Raw genomic sequence first — 19,944 nt, 5'->3', positions numbered from 1 at the left:
GGGTGTGTAGCACTGCCACTAGGGGTGGGGACCAAGGTGAGTTACGCCCTCCGCTGTGGTCATCAAAGCTCAGATTCAGTTTTGCCTGCTTAGTCTTAGTGATAGACCCTCAATATTAGGGTCTTCTTTTATACAGTTGGCTGAACTGTGTATGTGAAACAGTCCAATTGACATCTCGTTTGAACCTAGCCTTACACTTCTGGACTGTAAACCCATAAGACAGTAGCTCTCTATTCTATTGCTTGTTGTAATTGCTGCATGTTTTGTTAGATACCTGCTTTAGTTATTGTTCCTGAAATCTTATAACAACCCTAGAGTTCGCCCTAAAATCGTTGGAGCTGGATCCTTTTGTCATGCTGACCATACCCTTTGGAACAACTTGCCACACCCAATCAAGACAGCTCAAACCCTGTAGGCATTTAAATCTAAACTGAGAAGCCACCTGTTTAGTCTGGCATTATGAATACATAACTTTTTCCTCTGTAACACATTCCACAACGCACTTATGTATTGATCTGAGGCAGGTCTATGTACTTTAAATGCTATGGGGGAAAAGCACTTAGCACATGTTAGTGTTATTTATGTTATACAGCATCACAAAAGATGATGGCACTACAAATAATAACAATAATAATAATAATAAGGTGTTTATGCTTTCAAACCTTTATGTGTTATGTTTTAATTCAGGGTCATAACAATAGACCCTGCAAGGGATACAGCTGCAGGAGGGCCCAGAAGCCACAATCCTGAGAGACTGACAACTAAGGGCAAGGAGAGCAAAAGCTTTCTGCTCTCTACACAGTTGTTCTAATGACTGCATCTGCTCAGCTACTGATAAAGAACCATATGAAGTTTTGCAGACAAAGATTTTCCAGACAGTCCCTATTCAGTGTTCAGCATAGTCCTATGTACAGTGCTATTCTGCTGGCGGGAGGGGGCCCCATCCAAAGTTTCGCAGGGGGGCCCAGTGATTTTTAGTTACGCCCCTGTTTTAATTCTATTGATTCACCACTTTTAGAAAATATGTTTGGTTTTTTTTCCAGGATTTAAGGTGTAACCGAGGCGATATGTGACCTACGATAAACGTGTATGTATGGTATAAAATATATTAATAATGAGGCTGTTTTACTTGCTTTATTTTACTGCCTGAAAGAGTTTATTTCTAGGCATGGAAGTGACAGCTACTGTCTTGTTGGTACCTTGTTGGAGTAGTAAACATCACTGATAAGCAGCCATAAAAGTTTTCCTGGCAGAATACAATCTCTGAGGGCAGGGGAGAGATAAAATACATGAACTATTTACCTTTTTTCTAACTCTGGGAAACTTAATAGGCTGCCACTGATTTGAGACAGTAAAACATTCAACCTAAATGTTTAAAGTGGTATAAAACTCTGACATAATATTCAATAAAACATGTTTCCTACTTTTTATATGCCAAAGTACAATTTTTTGCCCTGAGAGTTGACTATGCATTTTATTCATAACTGGTTTTTTTTTCATCTTGAAATATATGCAGAAGTGCTTTCTGACCGTCTGTCTGTGTTCAGGAGAGTCTGCAGTGTCAGAGAAGTGTTTGTTTACTTTCCTCACTTGATACAATTAAACACAAGATAACATTATCTCCAGTTCGGATGCGTCCAGCTTTCCCGGCATTGAGCTTTTCTGTCCTGTGTTTAACCCTTTGAATGCTGTTCTAGTAAAAAAAAATGCTGGTAGTATGTAATATGCTGTAAATAATGTTTTAGAGCAAAGAAGAATTGCTGGGTCTCATTCCGCTTTAAATATAAAAGAAAACCCTGGGATACTTAAAAATTAGAAGGAGGATAAATATAATTGTTTATCTTATCAGCTTATTTCCACCTTGTGTTCACTTTAAGTAAAATCTGTAGCTGTACTGTGTTTATTAGAACATGCGGTCAGTAAGGCAACTTGCTCTGTTTCCAGGAGGAGTAAATAGTAACAGTTGATGGGACTCGGGCATGGGGAGGGTTAACAGGTCCACCACTATGTGAAACCCAATCAGGGTGACCCGGCTGGCAGCTTGAAGAAGTAAAGAAAATATGGGTTACATAAAAGCAACAGCTCTAAAGTGTTGTAGTGACAGGAAAATGTTTTCATTATATCTCTGTGGACGATCGTCACAGCTGGCAATGCTGCTGCAACAACTGATAGGAATCACTTTCCATCTCCCCCTAGAGTTACTGAGAAATCTGTCCTCGTTACGCCGCGCAGGAAGCCTAGAATAAACAAGCGCTGGGCTTTTTATTTAACAGCCCAATTAGAAAAAGCCCAGAGGACGTACAAACCTTGTGAATTGTATAAGATCAATCAATGCCGGTCTGCTTGTAGTAAAAATGAAACCACAACAGCGTCTCTCATAGAGGAATAGTCAGTTGCATTTTGTAGGCCCCCAAAGTTTGTAAGCCAGGAAACAGTCGATCAGAAAAGGTGTGTAACTTGTCATATGTAGCAGACATGTGACTGCTTTGCTGCCAAATATTTCAAAATGATAAAAACCTGTCTTCGGTTTTACCTTCATGGTTTTGGCTTTTATGTTTCAACTTCAAAAACTGTTATTACTGAGGATATTGGGTGTCAGTTTCTGTATGGAATTTGTGCTCACCACTGTCACATCTGTCTTTCCTCAGTTTCATTAGAAGAGGAAAGAGAGCATGATCTCTGTATCCCCTCATGCCGGCTCCTCTCTAGTCACATCTCTGAGGTACATTCAGTAAATGTGGCATTTCCCATAGGCTCTGCTAAACCTCAGAATACATCAAAAAAGGCACTCTGATAGTGTAAAAATGATAGTAAATTATCAGTATTAAATACCAATATTTTACTATAGCTAAACCTAAGCCTTGTCTCACACAGAACTGTCCCCCTGTTGCCTAACCCTAATCCCCCCCCCCCCACAAACACCCTTCCTGATGCCTAACCCTAACCATCCTCCTGTACAAATGCCCTTTCTGACGCCTAACCCTAACTGTCCCCCCTCACACAAAAACCCCGCCTGACGCCTAGCCCTAAGCTCCCCCACTGCACAAACATCCTTCCTGATGCCTAACCATAAACCTCCCCAGTCCCCACCCCCGTACAAACACCATTCCTGATGTCTAGCCCTAACTGCACCCCCCCCCCCCCCGCACAAATACCCTTCCTGACGTCTAACCCTAACTGTCCCTCCTTGCACAAAAGCCCCTCCTGACGCCTAACCCTAAGCTCCCCCCCCCCCGTACCAGCACCCTTCCTGACGCCTAACCATCCTTACCTAGCTCCAAGAACCAGAATTAACCAAGGCTGTTCTGCCCTAGCGACAGTTCAGCTCCTACATTCACACAACTTGGGCTATCCCTATGCACCAGAGCTGACAATAACATACTGTAAACATAGAAGCAATTTAGCAAAGGTTTGTAAGCCCAGTGTTCCCTTTGGGTATAAAGGCTTTGAACAGAAGGTATTAAGAGTAAAAGCTCATAATGCCCTGCTCGCTATGTCACACGATCATTTTGTATACAGAGATTTGAAAGAGTACCAGAACAAGCCACCAGATGACAGGGATACTGCTTTCAAACTTTCCGGTTACTTCTTGTAACAGTTAAAATGTTTAGGTTCTTGATTTTCTTACAATGAATCAAAATGGCTGCCCCATGGACCTAAATAATTCAGATGTATGACCCAAGAAGGCCAAAATCCAATAACAAAAAGCAAAATAACTAAATGAAAATACCACTTTTTATTAAAAATAAAAGAAACAATGCCTATAAGCGTAAATCAATACTGCACCAGGTCTTTTAGGCAATTTAATGTTGATATATATATATATATATATATCTGTAGGTAGCTGAGAATTTCCAAAACAAACAGTGCCCGCAGATTTGCTGTTCTTTGCAACCTTAGCAACAGGATTCTGTTGGGATTACTGAAGTGAGAACTCCCACCTTGGTGCATAAATACTTATCTGCACAGAGCATGAGTATTTGTTACATTTTTAACACCTGCACTAATCCACTGTGGCAATTTTTGATCCTGCTATTTTATCAGCTTGCCCTTAATCCCCGCAATCTGAAGAGCCACAGTGAAGTTTTTCTTGCCTGGCATGGCACTTTCTACCTTTAATTAACTGCCAAGTGTTTGAGAACTAGTGTTCACTGTGTGACTGAATGCCCCTAATGAGGCTGTCTGATGTTCTGCCTCACAGCAATAATCCTAATATATGATCTCTCTGCTGCATTCTCATAATACTGTCAGTTTAAAAAGCTTAAAGCTTTGTTTTATGTGTTTCTGGCAGCACTTTTGATCTCTGGCAGTTTTGTGAGTATACCCTATCATTACTGTCCCATCATTAATATGCCCAGTCTAATTAATGTGACACAGATCTCAACACTACGGAGCGATAAGAAATAATACAGGCAAATGAAAGAAGCAAATAACTTGCCTTAGAGTGAATACTTCACTGTCACGCCAGCTGAAGAGTGGGGATGAAAGCTCAACTAAAATTGAACAAGTCAAATTCTGGAAGCAAACTATAAACAATAATTTCCTCAGTTGATTATTGAGTAGTTGACTGGTAAACATTGATTGTCCCTGCCGATGTCACACCATATACAGTATATGTGTAACCAACTGATCAATGCTTACAGGAACCTGCAGGAACTTGCTCTGAATAAAGGATCTGTCTACAGAGCTATCATACATGTGTGCATACTCAAGCTGCACACCATAGGTAGGTAAAATCCAGATACTTTTATTTGCACATCTAAAATGGCAGATACAGCAGCTGACGCATTTTGGACACTAAAGACCACATGTCCGAAATGCATCAGTTGCAGTGTGCTGTGGGCTCTCATACACATATGTGTTGCTGCCTCGTGGAGGGTTGGCTTTGCACCTCCGGTGTGTGATGGAGATGTGAGCAGCCTTCCTGCACGCTTTATTTGTATACGCTGTTTAGTCGCCTCTATCTGATAAAACACAAACTAGGAATCTGATCATTATGACTTATTGCTCTAAAGGTTACACATAAATGAACTCATGTGTATATAAGTATTGCCTTGGAAGCGAAAATTTCTCAAACAGAAAACTCTTTTGTGTGGCTCTGCTTGCTGCAGCTGTGCACATGTATATACAGACTTAAAGGAATATTTAAGTGAAAAAAAAGTATTTTAACCACTTCAGCCTACAGTGTTGTTCACCTTATGCATCCGAGCAAATTTCACCTCCCATTCATTCACCTATAACTTTATCACTACTTATCGCACCGAAATGATCTATATCTTGTTTTTTCCACCACCATTTAGGCTTTCTTTGGGTGGTACATTTTGCTAAGAATTATTTTATTCCAAATGCATTTTAACAGGAAGATTAAAAAATAAATTGAAAAAAAAAATCATTATTTTTCAGTTTTTGGCCATTATAGTTTAAAATTAATACATGCTACCGTAATTAAAACTCATGTATTTTATTTGCCCATTTGTCCCAGTTACTACACCGTTTAAATTTGAGTCCATCACTATTTACAAGCTTATAATTAAAAAAAAATAGTAATATACTCTTTTGACATACATATTTAAAAAGTTCAGACCCTTAGGTAACTATTTATGTTGTTTTTTTTATTGTAAATTTTTTATTTTATTTTGTATAAAAAATTTTATTTAGGTCATTTTTGGTGTGGGAGGTAACTAGTGATGCCACTTTTGCATCTGAAGTCCGCAGTGTTGCTTGGGAATTTTCGCAAAGTCATTTTCGAAAACGCCACTTTTGTGTTTTTTTGTGAAAACTCGGAAAATTGATATTTTACCGCAATAAGTGTGAAAACGCAGAAAATTATATTTTTACGACAAAAATTTTTACCACAAAAAAAAATTATCCCAGAAAATTTGTGAAAAACGCAAAACGTTACAAAACTTATTTTCAATGGCATTTTCATTTTGAAAATCAAATTTTACATTATTCTTGTGAAAATGAATGTAAAAAGAATATTGGCATTTTTGCTTATCATTGCTCTATCGTTGTGCATCGCTCTCCCCCATCATTGCTATGTGCTGCTCTTCCTATCGCTGCTGATTAGAGATGGCGAACGGTTCCCGCTGAATTTTCGTGGTTCGCGATTGCGGCAAAACGGGAACTTTTCCGGAAGTTCGGTTTGCCCCCATAGTGCACCATTAGGGTCAACTTTGACCCTCTACATCACAGGCAGCAGGCACATTGTAGCCAATCAGGCTACACTCCCTCCTGGAGCCACTCCCCCCCTTATGGCCCCGCCGGCTATTATACTCACTCGTGTGCCTGCAGTAAATAGAGAAGGGACAGCTGCTGCTGTGCAGACTCACTCATAGGGAAAGATTAGTTAGGCTCTTTTAGGCTTGTTAGCTTGCTCCTTGCTGATTCTTATTGCTAAAATAGCACCCCACAACAGCTCTTTTGAGAGCTAATCTTGTTCTTGTGATCTATCGGAGGTTCGGGCCATCTCTACTGCTGATCTGCAGGTCTGTCCGCTGTAACAGGTGGAGGTGTCGGCAGGGAGCCCAGCACAGGAGGCCTCTGTAGTAGGTGAGGCACCGAGCAACCGTTGGGGTCGCTTGTTCCTCTCGGCGCCTCCGGCAGCAAGTTTGAGAATGTCTCACTATAATTTCCCTCCTAAAATGAATGCCAGTGCCTTTCAATGCCCCTTTGTGATGGAGGTTCTTTAAAGCAGATATTTGATGTACACACTCACCCTTCTGTTGCCCCCCAGTCGCACCACAGCCTAACTCCTAGATCCTCCATTTCCAGACTGAACTGCTGCAGACAGTAATCGTTCAGAAGAGAAGCATAAAGAGTCTCATCGCAGCCTGCAAAAGCCATCAATGGTGGAGCTGCAATAAACAGAAAAGAAACAGGTCATTCCATTTCCTTGGCAAGTAAACACACGTCAGCCAAAAACAATGGTGATTCAGAATAGCACTAGTCATGTATGAATATGTATGTACATTTACATGTAAATTCTACAGCTAAACATGGTATTTATCAGCATACCTCCTGAACATCGTGACAGCTGAATGGCAGGCACACACATGACAAATAGGCACTGGCATAATAATAGCAACAAGATTGATATGATCAGATCCAGCAACATTTACTACCTACTTCTTCATAACAACTGTCAGGGATTATCAGAGTACCACATACAGCTGAGCTACATATTACACTAGACGCAATGCGAACCTGTGTTACTAAACATTCAGCATACATGACAAGCATGTACTTAGAGATGCAGCCGTGTTTTTTCCCAGTTCTGAAATCCAGTGCGGGGTGTTTCAATGCAGTAGTGATGATCAGAATCAGCATATTAAAATTACACAAAATTTTGCGTACGTAATATTTTGCAATTATACCTATTCATAATTATGATTTGTAAATTCACTTGATTTCGTAGAGAGTTAGTGTGCCGAATTTAGCAGTGGATAGTAAATTCATGCCATTGATACCCAAATTCAACATGTATTAAAGAGGAGCTGTCAGCCATAAAAAACACATATATAAGTAGATAAACACTTGCTCTACTTACATAACATATGTATTGCACTGTATTTAGTGATTTTTCTACAGTAAAAAAAGAGAAAATCCTTCTTAGCATTTCCCATATTAACTGTGGCTATTTTGAAGCCAATCCTGATGCAATTTCCTCCCTTACTATCCTCTGCCTGATTGTGTATTCATTGCCCGCCCTTCACTATAGAAACAGCATTGTCTCAGCATGAGAAATATTAGCCAATCGGAGAGGAAAATAAGTGTGGGAGGGAAAAACAGGAGGGAAAGAGGCTTCAGCCAATCAGGCTGCACAAGTCTGAGAGGAAGTAGAGAAGCAAAAAAGGACAACCCAGCATGCCCTGCACCTTCCTTTTTGTGTACCAAGAGTCAGGTAAACTGGGGAATGATCATTTATGAACATGAAAAGTAATAGTGATTTTAACTTTTGGATTGCCTGGTTAGCATTCTTAATACTTGTTTATCAGATAAAAATAAAAAATAGATTTTGATTTTATGTTCGACAGTTACACTTTAAGAATAGTGGGTACAAGTCAAAAAACATTTTTTTCAGAAAGGCCTTGTAGTTTTTGAGAAAATCAATTTTAAAAATGTAAAGAAAAATGTTTTGAAACTCAGAAAAATGATAATACTTAAGGACCAGGGGTGGTTTTCCTGATGTGTGCTGCGTGGACTCTCCAGCCCGCAGCACAGATCAGGATAGAGCCAGGGCGATCAGACTTACCCCCTTTTTTTCCCACTAGGGGGATGTCCTCCTGGGGGGGTCTGATCGCCGCAGGCTTGCTGCGCTTTGCGGGGGGCTCTTCAAAGCCTTCCTCCGCAGCGTTTTCGGCGCTCCGTCCCTCTCCCTCCCTCTCCCTTACCATGTGAGCGGCGCAGGACGGATATCTGTCCTGCGCATTGTAGGATAGGCTTCAGCCTATCATATGCCAGCGATTCCCGGCCAATCAGAGGCCGGAGATTGCCGATCTGCCTTACGGCGCTGCTGCGCAGCAGCGCCGTATCTTGAAAACGTGTTTACATTTTGCCGGCGAGCCGCGATCGGCGACTCTCCGGCTGTTCACGGAGACACCCTCCGTGAACTGACATGGAAAGGCCGCTCGATCGAGCGGCCGTTTCCATGGTAACCCACTTAAGACCTGCTGACGCCTATGGGCGTTAGCTGGTCGTTAAGTGGTTTAAAAACCATTTTTCTTTGCATTTTTAAAAATATATTTTCTCAAAAACGACAAGGTGTTTTTGAATTTATTTTTTTTAATTATACCCACTATTCCCTTTAATATATGTAGCAATTTTGGTGGCAAAAGCATGTATGGGAGCTTTTCTATTAACCACAAAAGTCAGCACAAAATTAAACAAAAATTATGCAAAGATTTATGCAAAATTACAATTAATTACAATTACAGACAAAATTAATTATGATTATTCCTGAAATTTTTCATTATGATTTTGCATCGTTATTGTGAATTTCAATGCGAAATTATGTCTATGTGAAATTTGTGCTCATCACTTCCGTACAGATTAGGGGAAATTCGCAGGTCTCTTTATGGGAAGGGCCCATAAAGGGCGAACGGCCACGGCGGCGCTTTTTTTCAGTGACGTAGCTCCTACATCCACCATAGGTAGGCGTAGGAGCTACGTCCTAAAGGCTAAAGTTGTAAAACACAGAATAGCAGCAGAAAATCAAAATTGAATGCTGAGGCTGTAGCTAATGCAACTTTACTGTTTTGTTGTTGTTTTTTTATATTAAAGGGAATCTGGAGTGGAAGTAAACTTATTATATAGTGAATTGTATGTGTAGTAAAGCTAGAAAACAGAACATTAATAGCAAAGGAAAGAGTCTCATATTGTTTCCAGTGCAGGAAGAGTTAAAGCGGAATATAACCCTGCATTTCAACTTTGCTCTAAAACATTATTTACAGTATATTATATGCAACCAGTATTTTTTTTTTTTTACTAGACCAGCATTGGAAGGGTTACACAGGGCTTTAAAGTCCCTGGAGATTTCTGCAGACGCATCCGAACTTGAGTTAGATACATTTTGTTAACATAAATGTATCTAAGTGTTGAATGTGACTCATCTCTCTCACTGAGAAGGAGTTGGAGGACAGCCAAAGAGTGTGTAACATTTCTACACATATACATATAACTAAATAGAATGTAACTATCTGAACGTCTGCACGGAACTTAAAACCTCTGTGTTTAACCCTTCCAATGCTGGTCTAGTAAAAAAAAATGATTTTTGCATATAATATGCTGTAAATAATGTTTTAGAGCAAAGTTGAAATGCAGGGTTATATTCCGCTTTAAACAATTTCAGTTGCTATCTATGCAAAAGATCTTCTCTGAGCTCTCCAACCCAACTTCGGTCGAAGACAGCGCTGTTTTCTGAAGCACATATATGACAAAGAAACAGTAAGATACAGCTTCAGATAAGGTTTTACTGCAGGGAAGTTGAAAGGGTCATTAGTTATGCTCTGTTTCATAGTTTAAAATACATAGTGTGCTTTCTAAACTGCAAATATGAGAGAATGATTCAATGGTACAAAAAAAAACTATATAACTTAAAATTAAAACATGAAACTCTTTTCTTTGCTACTAATGTTCTATTCATTATCCATACTACACATACAATTCATTATATCATAAGGGTTTTTTCCCTTCAGTATCACTTTAAAGCACAGGTCTATTTTAACAACTATACAACTTCCTAACTCCGATTGGCGGCCACAGAGTGGCTCCCCCAGGACTGCCTAACGATGAAAGGCGTCAAGTACTGGGGAGGAGGTTAGTGGGAATAGTTCCCGCTTGAGTGACAGAGCCCTGTTAGAAACAGAGCTATGTGCTTGCTCCAGAGCTCCGTCAACAGTCTGCCAGCGGCGAACATCGCTGGCAGACTGTAACAAAAGAAACTGCCATTTGTTTACTTTGTACAGCGCTGCAAACTACTGCAGTGCTGTACTGGAGACAGCCCTGTCACTTGGCTGTCCACTGGAGCGGTTCCCGAACGCGATCCCCTCTCATAAGCTGATGCCTATGAGAGAGGATCGCCCTGACTGGCCATCGGAGGGAGAGAGGGGATGGGGGAAAAAAGTCAAATTTATTCAAAACAAAAACAAATTAATAATAATAAAAAAGCCTGAAGCTGTGATGAAAGCCCATCAACAGAAATCTCTGTTGGTGGGCAAAAAAAAGGGGGGGGGGGGGTTAATTTGTGTGCTAAGTTGTGTGGCTCTGCAGCGAGCTGTTAAAGCTGCAGAGCACTGAATTGTAAAAAATAGCCTGGTCACTAGGGGGGGCGTAAGCCTGTGGTCCTTAAAGGAATACTATCGATTGACATATTTTTTTCAATTGACACAGGAATTGTTTGGGAAGTGCTGCTAAGTACTGGTGTATAAATTTTAGTAGCAACTTCATTGTTTACTGTTATCAAAATACTTTCAAACTTTACTGACGTCAAAACTGACGGCTGACTGAGCCATGAGGAGAGGGGAAATTCCCCTCACACTTGATCAGTTAACTCTATGTGTAACTCTGTGTGTGACAGAGAGAGAGAAAGCTCCCAACAGCAGCAGCTCCTGTGTCCTGTGATTCTGACTGACATGTCTGAAGAGAGCAGAGGAAATGTAACTCATTGTCACAGCTTTTCATACTGTTTTTGCTTTCAGAGTTTGATATGTTTGATATTTGCTTTCTGTAGTCTGATATGCAACTCTGGCTGTGCATTGAAGCAGACACCCCTTTTGCAATTGAATTGTCCCAATATACCTAAATCCTACCCACAATAAATTACAGCTTTTGCCTCTGATATTTAACATGAAAAGTAGGAAACTGTTTACACAGCTACTTAGACATTATTTGTACATTGTCATTTTAGAACACTTGGGTATCGATAGTATTCCTTTAAGTGGTTAATGCTCGCTATCGTAATAAGTACAAGGTTTACAAACATCTGCTGATCCGCATTACTTCTAAACATCACATAACCTCATGGTCTTATAGCTACAAAAGTAAAGGGTCACTAAATCAAAAACGACACAAAAAGTATTCAATAGATATTTTGCTACTGACACAGAAAATGAAAAAATGTTCTTCTCTGACACACATCCAAGATGACAAATATGTGCAATAAATTCTTTATTCAAAAAAAGCACTTTTATTGCATAGCCATAATTTCTGAATGTTCTTGTGTGTGCTTCTAAGATGCCAAGTGAATTGTACATTTAGAAACAACAGTAAAAATGAGTTATACAACTTTAACTATCAGCAAAACAGTTGGTTTTGACCAGATCTAAATGTATAAATCTACCCCTGGACATTAGTGTAGAGCAGACATGCCATGTGTGTCGTGAGATAGTTTCAAAAGGATTGCCAGTAACTTACCATAAAAGGAGAATGCAGAGAAGCTGATATAGTTTAGTATTTGAAATGCGTATGATTGGAAAAGTAGTTAAAAGGGTTACTCCCAAACCCTGTTTACCAGCCTAGAAACCATTATAAGTGCATGCATACGAGGAGCTCACCCTCTACTCTATTGGCTTACAGGCACTAGTATTGATCTGAGGAATTAGTGAACTCCTGAAGCGTGTTGTCTTTTTTTCTGCTGACTAAATGGTCCTCTTTGGTAACTGTCAGGTGTGACTTTATTGGAGGTAATCTAACACTTACCATCTATTTTTAATGTGTCCTTTTTGTGTTTATTGGACACCTCCTCATGTTTTTTTCTATATAGTGTGTGATCCTCTTTCAATTAGCTCTTGTGGCTGAAGGTCAGTTCAAAAAATCAAATACAAAGAGGCTCAAAATAGGTTGCTAGCGTTCTGCAATACAGCAAGAAAATATAAAAGTGAGACCGTGGATTCAAACTGGAACTTAGGAGAGGAGACCAAATTAAATCATTTATACATGTCAACCATGGCAGCAATTCTCATTTTGGAAAATGCCACAAGAAAACGAGAGAGAACACCGAGAGCCCAATATAGTGCAGTATGTCCTGGATGATGTGGGTAATGAGAGGCAAGTATGTAAAGTTATACTGACAAACATGGGTTACCACTAAGGCAACCACTGTAGATGCAGGTGGGGAAATCAGACCTGTCCCCACTCAGGATTAAGAAGTTGCACTCTGTAGATCTGGAAACAAGGGGTTAGCACCCTTCCACCATGGGTGGACTCAAACAATGTGGAAATGAACAGAGGTGCCAAAAGAATAAAAGTAACTAAAATTATAAAACCTCACAGAGGCACTAGGCTGAGTCATAAACACTTGTTGCTGTATGCTCCATCCCTTATTGCCTGATGAAGCGGTGCCACACCTACGAAATGTGTTGCTTTGACCCTTTGGAGTGTATATATAAATAAATGTGCTTGTTGATATAATATCAACCTGTTTTTGTGACTTCTTGGAGGAGGTAAGTCCACCTGCCTTCCACGTGTTTTTTTTTTAAGTTTTAGCAACTTTTATTCTTTTGGCGCCTCTGTTCATTTCCACATCATTTTGGAAAATAACGTTATTTTTAAATTTTACACAATCCCTCCATCCCTCACAACAGTGCGCACAAAGCCTAGCCAACATATTTGTAGCTATCTCCACAGCCAAGGCACTAATAACCCTAGCTGTGCACCATGGAGGTTATCTTCAAAATATGTATTGTTGAAGGGTCTTAAGTAAAGATGGTCTATGAGACGCAAATAATTCCAAGTGGATGCTAATGTAATGCAAGTTTATGCAACTCTAAAACAATCCGATCAAATGCTGCTGTGTTACACAAGTACCATACATGTTGAGTGTACAATGAGAGGTACGCAAGCTATGCAATGTATGTTATGCATTTTGTCAAATGCCTGGTAAAATGTATGTGTGTTATCTACACAGGTACATTTTCCTATATTAAGTGAATATGCTCCATTGTGGTTGCCACAGTGTAACTGTACATACTATATATCCTAGGGCTTACATGCCAGTATCTTAAAAGGAGGCAAAATCAGTTATGCAGGTACACTTCATTGTTCCACTGGGACCAATTCATAACAATTCAGGCACACTTCAGTATACGTATGCTAATACTTTACGTATTGGTCTAAAGTAGCGTAATACTTTACATATTGGCCCAGAGTAGCATTGATACTCTTGATTATACAACTGAATAGATTGAAAGAGCAATGTCTTTTTTTTCTTTATGCTTGATGCAAAACTTAATTAGAAATATTAATACGTAAAAGTATTAAAAGGAACACAAAAGCTATTCACCTGACATACATGAATGACTTAGCTTTTTGTGTCTTTATGTATAAAATACAGTTATAGATCAAGCCTGAAGTAGAAACGTGATTGTTTTGAAATACTGTAGTCTATTAATACAAAAAATGAATTACTGTATATGAACTGGGTTCTAAAGGTCTTACTTTAAGTCAAGGATAACGTGGTAAAATACTAGGCTGCGTTATGCAGTATTGTAATCCTTAATCAAAAAGTGTTCGTGCTCTTTAAATCTGCACTGATCCAAGACTGCATATTTATTGCAGCATTCACCAATGGACCAGAAGTTATCGGCAATAGTCTACATCAACATCACTCTGGAGCAGAACTGACTCCATTCAGCAGAGCTATTAATTAGATTGCAAATGATCTGAGCTCTGATAGGACAAAGTGTGGATATAATAGCTACATCACTGCACAATGATTCTAAAGGCCCGTACCCACTACGTGATTATCCTGATGATTTTTCCAACAACCGGCGATTTTTTTGAGTGACAAGAGTTCGTTTCTGTGTTCTCGCGATGTGCTTACGGCCGCATGATCACGCGAACGATGTTTAGCAGTGCGCGGTGATAACGACCGTCGCGGTGGATCGGATCTTTAAGATTCCTGATTACTCCGCGTAAAGTACCACGATCGCTTGACTCCCTGTTCGTGCCCATTGTGTAACGTCAAGTGATGTTGCGCATACCCTCCGGCAGGGAGGAACAGGGAATGCTCCTTGTTGAGGAACATCGCTGGATCCATCTTGTGTGAATATTCAGCTTAAGCTGCTAAACCACTATTGCCATTATATTATTTATCTATATTATTTATGTACAACCCTTTCCCTGACACTAATGAGCACTTTGCCATGCCCTGATAGATAGGAACTAGACCAGAGTATTGTCCAGTCGTGATGGTCATGTCTAGGAGAACTCTTAGAGAAGCGTGGGATTGGTTTGGTCAGGTGATAGATCTGTAACTCTCTGATTTGCTGGTCATGATCATGTGATGAGGATGGGTCAGTGCATTTGAATTGTTGAATGGAGAGGAGTTTAAACAACCTTATAAACTGCAGCTTTGGCACCAGTGATACTTTATGTACAACCCCACCCATGGCTCTATCAACAATGGTGCACCGACTCTGTGAGAATGAATACAGACTGCGAGAGCTTTAGATCTATTCACTGCTAATAGGATTGATGAGTTCCCCTTTTAGTTAAGTTTTTTTTCTGCATAATCATAGAACTCAGTGTCTCCAACTGCCTTTATAGTTTACAGGAATTGTGAACGTAGTTTATATTCACTTGGCTGAAGGTGAGTTTCCCCTCAAAGCACAATCAGATGGTGATACACTTAGGAAACGTTAAAATGCATTACATAATTACTGCGTATCAATCACACGCAACAAATAATGTGCTTCATCTGGCTATTCATCTAAATCTGTAGCCATGCCCAATTATCAGAGCACAGCAATAGAACAAATGCCCATGATGTGAACAACCTGTTATTACTTAACGCCTTCCGTTTAGATCTTGGCTGATCCTCAGTCCATCATTAAATGTTATCCAGAAATAAAAAGTAAAAAGATGTTCCGTTGGGATAGTGGCTTTGATTGTTATCCAGCATGATAATATCGCCAGTTTCCAGATCTCATTCATCAGGTGAAGCCTCTACAATCAATCAGATTGAGGCAATTGTCCCAGACAGTATGATTAAAGGAAATCTGACGTGAGAGGAATATGGAGCGTGCCATTGATGACGTCCTTTTTCCAGTATTATCTGAGCAGTGTGATGGACTGGAATCGTTTCAGTTCAGAGCATTTAGGCCTTTCCACCATTACAACTTCAAAAAAGGATTTATTGAAAGTGGTATTATACTCAAGGTACTGGAAGGGTTAAGACTCAAGCTTTTTACCTAATTTACCTGCTAATTGAGAAGCTTGCTGTCGCCATCCAGCAGCATTAGATTGTGTTGAATTGTAATAAGTTAACAAGGTTTAGGCTGCTTACACACCAAGACGTTACAGGCGCACGTTAGTGCGCCTGTAACGCTCCCCCAACGCACAGCAATGTAACACAAGTGGGCTGTTCACACAGCCCACGTTGCGTTACATGTAACGCTGCACGTTCTGTGCAAAGTGCAGCATGCTACGGCGTTGGAGCGGCTATAGCCGCGTTAGACTGTTTGCACATGCGCAGTGGGGGGCGGAGGAGGCGGGGAGAGCCAGCTACAGTAGCCGCGCACATGGCTACTTAATATTCACTGCACTGGCGGGCGCTGATTGGCCGGCGGGACCACGTGATGCGGAGTGTCTCGCTCCGCATCACGTGGTCCCGCTGGCCAATCAGCGCCACTCTGGGAGACATTATAGGACTCGAGCCGCCTAACGCGGCTCACTCAACCGTCGGCTCTTGCAGCACCATACGTTGTGTTAGGTGCACGTTATGCGACCTTAACGTGCCACCTAATGCAACGTCTTGGTGTGCAAGAAGCCTTAAATTAAAAGTTCCTGCTGTTTCAATGGGATGGGGAGATAACTTTCTTTCCTTTATTTGCTCACTAATTACTTAATTAGGAGTCTTCAGATGTCTGAAACATTTAAAGATACAAAAGGATTATTTTGAATGTATAGTTTGCTCATAAATTCACATTCCCTGGCAGAATATATGATTTATTTTTCATAAAATATGAAATGATGACACAAAAACGTTTCTTTCACTCATGGTTAGTAGTTGGCTAAAGTTAGTCAAACAACTGTGGTTACTCTTTTTAACTCATAATCACTACACAAACTACCCTGATCAAAAGTTTACATACATGATTTGGCCTGATAACATGCACAGAACTTGACACAAACTGGTTTTAATTGCTCATAAGTAAAATAACTTTTCCACGCGCTGACTAAAATCAACAGCTGCTTTATTGTACACAATTATCAATGGTCATGCAATGCATATGAATCCAAAATTATCCACTCACACCTCACAAATTCACACACACATCACCATCTAGAAAGGCCCTTCTATCTTTCTGTTTCAATAATGTCTAAAAAATATCTAAAAGATAGTGCCCTCAGTATCAGGCACAGAAAAAAAAAAACACAATACAATCCGCTTTGGTATCATTAAAAAAGTTGATATTTGTGAGGTGTGAGTGGATAATTTTGGATTCATATGCATTGCATGATCATTGATAATTGTGTCCAATAAAGCAGCTTTTGATTTTAGTCAGCGCGTGGAAAAGTTATTTTACTTATGTACGTTTAATTTACAAGGTTAAAGGGATCCCTGTTTGACACGCAGCTTTTAGGAAACACCCATCAGCGCCATTTCTGGATAACATTAACTTTTTTTAATTGCTATTAAAGGTAACCATCTTCACCTGTGATATGTTTGCTTGTAATAAGTGGATGTGAAAAGCACAATATAATGTTCTAAGTCTGTCTTTTACCAATTTGAATCTCCTGTATATAAATTTCACATTTGAATCTCTTGTATATAAACATGGAGGAATTTCACTTCTGGAAAAACACATTCACCGGGGGAATTGCTAAGGAGCTATGGGCTCTAAAGCAAATTTTACATGGGGCCCCCTCAAGCACTCTATACATAACAATTGATACGGGGCACCAAAATCTGCCAAGGACAGCCACAGTGTCAGAAACATGGATTTAGAGTAGAAGAAATGTTTGTTAATGATTACACTATTCAAAGCACATCTAGAAGTGATCATTACTAACATAACACCAATGAAGAGCTACAGTAGCTGAAGGAAGGCCCCTCTGGTCCAGGGGCCCCAGTGCAGCTGCAACTTCTGCACCCCCTATTGCTACGCTACTGACCTTTACATAAGAGGGCCCTGTGCAGGATTATCCTCATAAATAGAGCATATTGTTCCTTGAATGAAAAGTTGTACAGCAAGTAGCTAGGGTTTTCAGCGCCCGGGGACAAAGACTATTAATGCGCCCCCTAAGGTGAAGGGTCGTGACCAAATGTGGGCGTGGTTATGGGTACTCCACATTTGGTCACGCTCCTTCAAATGTACATGGAGGTTAGCAGGCTCACGCTCACCCACCCTCCCTCAGTATGTACCTTCCAGCATGTTCCAAGACAAATTCAGCAATCATGAGCCCCCCACCCCCATCAAGACAAATTCCGCAATCATGAGCAAACATGAGGCCCCCAACAAGACAAATTTAGCAATCCTGAGGCCCCCAACAAGACAAATTCAGCAATCATGAGGCCCCTAACAAGACAAATTCAGCAATCATGAGGCCCCTAACAAGACAAATTCAGCGATCTTGAGGCCCCCAACAAATCATGAGGCCCCCAACAAGACAAATTCAGTAACCATGAGGCCCCCAACAAGACAAATTCAGCAGTCATGAGGCACATAAATAGACAGCATTTCACATAAATAGGCAGAATGTCCCCTTAATATGGTAGACACCTCTCACCTGGCAGCAGTTCCCCAAAATACACTCAATCTGACAGCAATGCTTGCCCAAAAATAGGTAGCCCGAGGTCTATAGGTGTCCCCAGAATAGGTGGCCAGCAGTATAGATGTCCCCAGAACAGGTAGCCAGGGGTAGAGATGTCCACAGAACAGGTAGCCAGGGGTATATGTGCCCAGTATATGTAGGCAGGGGTATGTGTCCCCAGTATATGTAGCCAGAGGTATATGTGCCCAGTATATGTAGCCAGGGGTATAAATGCCCAGTATATGTAGCCAGGGGTATATGTACCCAGTATATGTAGTTAGGGGTATATGTGCCCAGTATATGTAGGCAGGTGTATATGTGCCCAGAGTAGGTAGCCAGGGGTATATGTGCCCAGAGTAGGTAGCCAGGGGTATATGTGCCCAGAGTAGGTAGCCAGGGGTATATGCCCAGTATATGTAGGCAGGGGTATATGTGCCCAGAGTAGGTAGCCAGGGGTATATGTGCCCAGAGTAGGTAGCCAGGGGTATATGTGCCCAGAGTAGGTAGCCAGGGGTATATGCCCAGTATATGTAGGCAGGGGTATATGTGCCAAGAGTAGGTAGCCAGGGGTATATGTGCCCAGAGTAGGTAGCCAGGGGTATATGTGCCCAGAGTAGGTAGCCAGGGGTATATGTGCCCAGAGTAGGTAGCCAGGGGTATATGTGCCCAGAGTAGGTAGCCAGGGGTATATGCCCAGTATATGTAGGCAGGGGTATATGTGCCCAGAGTAGGTAGCCAGGGGTATATGTGCCCAGAGTAGGTAGCCAGGGGTATATGCCCAGTATATGTAGGCAGGGGTATATGTGCCCAGAGTAGGTAGCCAGGGGTATATGTGCCCAGAGTAGGTAGCCAGGGGTATATGTGCCCAGAGTAGGTAGCCAGGGGTATATGTCCAGTATATGTAGGCAGGGGTATATGTGCCCAGAGTAGGTAGCCAGGGGTATATGTGCCCAGAGTAGGTAGCCAGGGGTATATGTGCCCAGAGTAGGTAGCCAGGGGTATATGTGCCCAGAGTAGGTAGCCAGGGGTATATGCCCAGTATATGTAGGCAGGGGTATATATGCCCAGAGTAGGTAGCCAGGGTTATATGTGCCCAGAGTAGGTAGCCAGGGGTATATGTGCCCAGAGTAGGTAGCCAGGGGTATATGTGCCCAGAGTAGGTAGCCAGGGGTATATGCCCAGTATATGTAGGCAGGGGTATATGTGCCCAGAGTAGGTAGCCAGGGGTATATGTGCCCAGAGTAGGTAGCCAGGGATATATGTCCAGTATATGTAGCCAGGGGTATATGTGCCCAGAGTAGGTAGCCAGGTCAGGTGTCCCCCTCCCCAGCAGGAGGGGAGCAGCGCAGAGAAGAGCTGCTCTCCCTTCCTCGCTGTCCCCTCCAATGTCCGGGTGGCTCAGGCTGGCAGCGGCGGGCGGAACTTACCTCCGTCTCGTCGCAGCGCCGGATGGATCTGACACTACTCTGGTCTGGTCCAGACCAGAGCAGCGGCTGCGCACTCGAACTTCCGGCCGGCGCTGGAGTGAGACGGAGGTGAGTTCCGCCCGCCGCTGCCAGGCCAGCCACCCGGACATTGGAGGGGACAGCGAGGGAGAGAGAGAGCACCTAAGGTGAGGGAAGGAGGGGGGATATGGCCCCCCTTCCCCACCGTCCGCACAGCTCTCCCTCTTCTCTGCGCTGCTCCCCT

General features: G+C 41.6%; 1 protein-coding gene across 3 annotated transcripts in view; it reads right to left on the bottom strand.

Annotated features, from left to right (window-relative positions):
• Nucleotides 1-19,944, bottom strand: part of RAMP1 (receptor activity modifying protein 1) — a 146,333-nt gene that overhangs the window by 25,347 nt on the left and 101,042 nt on the right. For all 3 annotated transcript variants that reach the window (XM_068245369.1, XM_068245371.1, XM_068245370.1), the window contains exon 2: nt 6,719-6,857. In XM_068245369.1, the coding sequence (XP_068101470.1) occupies nt 6,719-6,857 (139 nt within the window). The remainder of the gene's footprint in view (nt 1-6,718; nt 6,858-19,944) is intronic.

This window comes from Hyperolius riggenbachi, chromosome 7 (assembly GCF_040937935.1).
Source record: "Hyperolius riggenbachi isolate aHypRig1 chromosome 7, aHypRig1.pri, whole genome shotgun sequence".
Classification (NCBI taxonomy): Eukaryota; Metazoa; Chordata; class Amphibia; order Anura; family Hyperoliidae; genus Hyperolius; species Hyperolius riggenbachi.
Note: the sequence above shows the minus strand (reverse complement) of the source record. Positions and strands in the feature narration are given on the sequence as shown.